The sequence below is a fragment of the Austrofundulus limnaeus genome, unplaced genomic scaffold (assembly GCF_001266775.1).
Source record: "Austrofundulus limnaeus strain Quisiro unplaced genomic scaffold, Austrofundulus_limnaeus-1.0 Scaffold981, whole genome shotgun sequence".
Taxonomy (NCBI): domain Eukaryota; kingdom Metazoa; phylum Chordata; class Actinopteri; order Cyprinodontiformes; family Rivulidae; genus Austrofundulus; species Austrofundulus limnaeus.
In genome coordinates this window covers 72,588-74,447 of record NW_013953383.1, presented here as the reverse complement: position 1 = coordinate 74,447, position 1,860 = coordinate 72,588, and the positions used below count along the sequence as shown (strand labels likewise).

The 1,860-nt window shown below is 39.4% G+C and overlaps 1 protein-coding gene across 3 annotated transcripts in view; it reads right to left on the bottom strand.

Annotated features, from left to right (window-relative positions):
- Positions 1-1,860, bottom strand: part of mmadhcb (metabolism of cobalamin associated Db) — a 12,756-nt gene that overhangs the window by 4,515 nt on the left and 6,381 nt on the right. For all 3 annotated transcript variants that reach the window (XM_014029974.1, XM_014029972.1, XM_014029973.1), the window contains one exon: positions 993-1,092. In XM_014029974.1, coding sequence (XP_013885428.1) covers positions 993-1,092 — 100 coding nt within the window. The remainder of the gene's footprint in view (positions 1-992; positions 1,093-1,860) is intronic.

The following is a 1,860-nucleotide window of genomic DNA, read 5'->3' as shown; positions in this document are numbered from 1 at the left end:
GTACTGCACCATAGTTTTATAATATTTAAACTCAGTAGTTCAGTGATTACAATAATAATATGATTGTATTTTGATGTTTTACTATATCATTGTCTTAATACTGCTCTATTGTTGTAATATTATGCAGTTTAGTGACAATAATTGTATTGGCAATGTGGCCTCTTTCTGCATACAAACCAACCCCTGCCACCACACCCTGCCACAGCTCCAACAGTCTAATGGTCTATGTCATGGACTTTCATGTGGGACATCAGGGTTCAAAACCCAGCTAACGCAACTTTAACAAAAAATCTATCTCTTCAAACTTCATATTGTCACACAATTACCTTAATTACAAACACCTGCTGATGTGAGAGGTACAACCTGGTATAGCAAACACATTTGAACTTGGTCAAAGATCCTACTGCAAGTCCATTGCTGCAGGCAAAGCCATGCTGCAATGACATGCTACATGGCAATGCACACTTGTTTTTACATCGTAAAAACCCATGTCTAGTTAAACTAATTTTATCTATAAAGAATCTCATGAAGTCATCACTACTTAAAGTTACAGGGATACATGGCTCAACAGAGAGGGCGTTTCATTAGTCTAGCTACAGAACTGAACAGAAACCTGGGATTGTTTTTATTTTCTTCTATTAAAGATGAATAATATACAGTTCTAGCTTTACGAAGGGCTTTCTTATATGTTAGCAGGCTGTCTCTCCAGGTTAAATAAGATTCTTCTGTTAGTGGAGCGCCATTTTCTCTGTAGTTTTCTAGATGCCTGTTTTAAAGAACGTAACTCTGAATTAAACCAAGGAGTTGGCTTCCTCCGATCGATAACTTTCTTTTTTAGAGGAGCAATTTCATCAAGAGAGGTTTGCATTAAAGTTGTAATTTTATCAACAAGACCATCTAAGTTTCTGTTCTGTTACATTATTCTGTAAGACAGAGGAGATTGTTATCAAACCACTTGTTATTTATTCAAAGCCATTAAAACAGGGGCGTACCTTTCTTTAATATCTGTGGGCAGGACTGTACGGCACACTCCACTCCAGAGGTGCTGAAGTAATGCTGAGCTGAGGACACCTCCTGAGAGGACACAGGGTCCTGGGGGGAGACAGAGACATACAGATACAGATCAGGTAAGTGTCCTTGTCCTGCACAGAGCTTTTTGTTGTGTTTTCTGATGACTGAAGAAAGAAACATGGATCTGCATCCATCTGTGAGACGTGTCAGAAGAACACAGTTCAGCTCTGCTGTATTAAAGGGCCTGTGACATCAGACGTCTGTAATAAATATGAATTCATTTATGGAAAGATAACACTGATAACATGTTGCAAACCTAATTTTATGCTGCTGAGATGAACAGTTGTTGAGATGTGAAGAAACAGGAAGTGATGTCAGTGGAATGTCTGCATGTAAACAGAGCGTTGCTACAATAACTAACAACAGACAGTAGAGAAGAATCTGATGTTTCTTTAGATCATTTTGAGTCATTATCAGAGAGATGAAGAAGAGTCAAAGTTAAAAAATAAAGTTTCGATAAACAAAGACCAGAGCATTCTCTTAACATTCAGCAGAACGCCTGCGTGCCGTTTTTGTTTCGTTTTATTTTGAAAGGCTGTTCTGTGTTTCTCTTCAACCTGTGTCCGTGTTCAATGCATCAAAATGGACGTCTAGGCCCTCCGCTTTCGATTGACACCTCATTTGACCAACAGGGTTCAAGTTTCGACGGTCCAGGGCCAATAAAATATGAGAAGTGACCAACTTCTGGTTTTCCTCATCCTGGCTTTGACTGACTGTAAAATCGGCCAATCAGCTCCGAGCTTTGTGCTGAGGCCACAGCTGTGTAGCCAATCACCGTACCTTTCATTT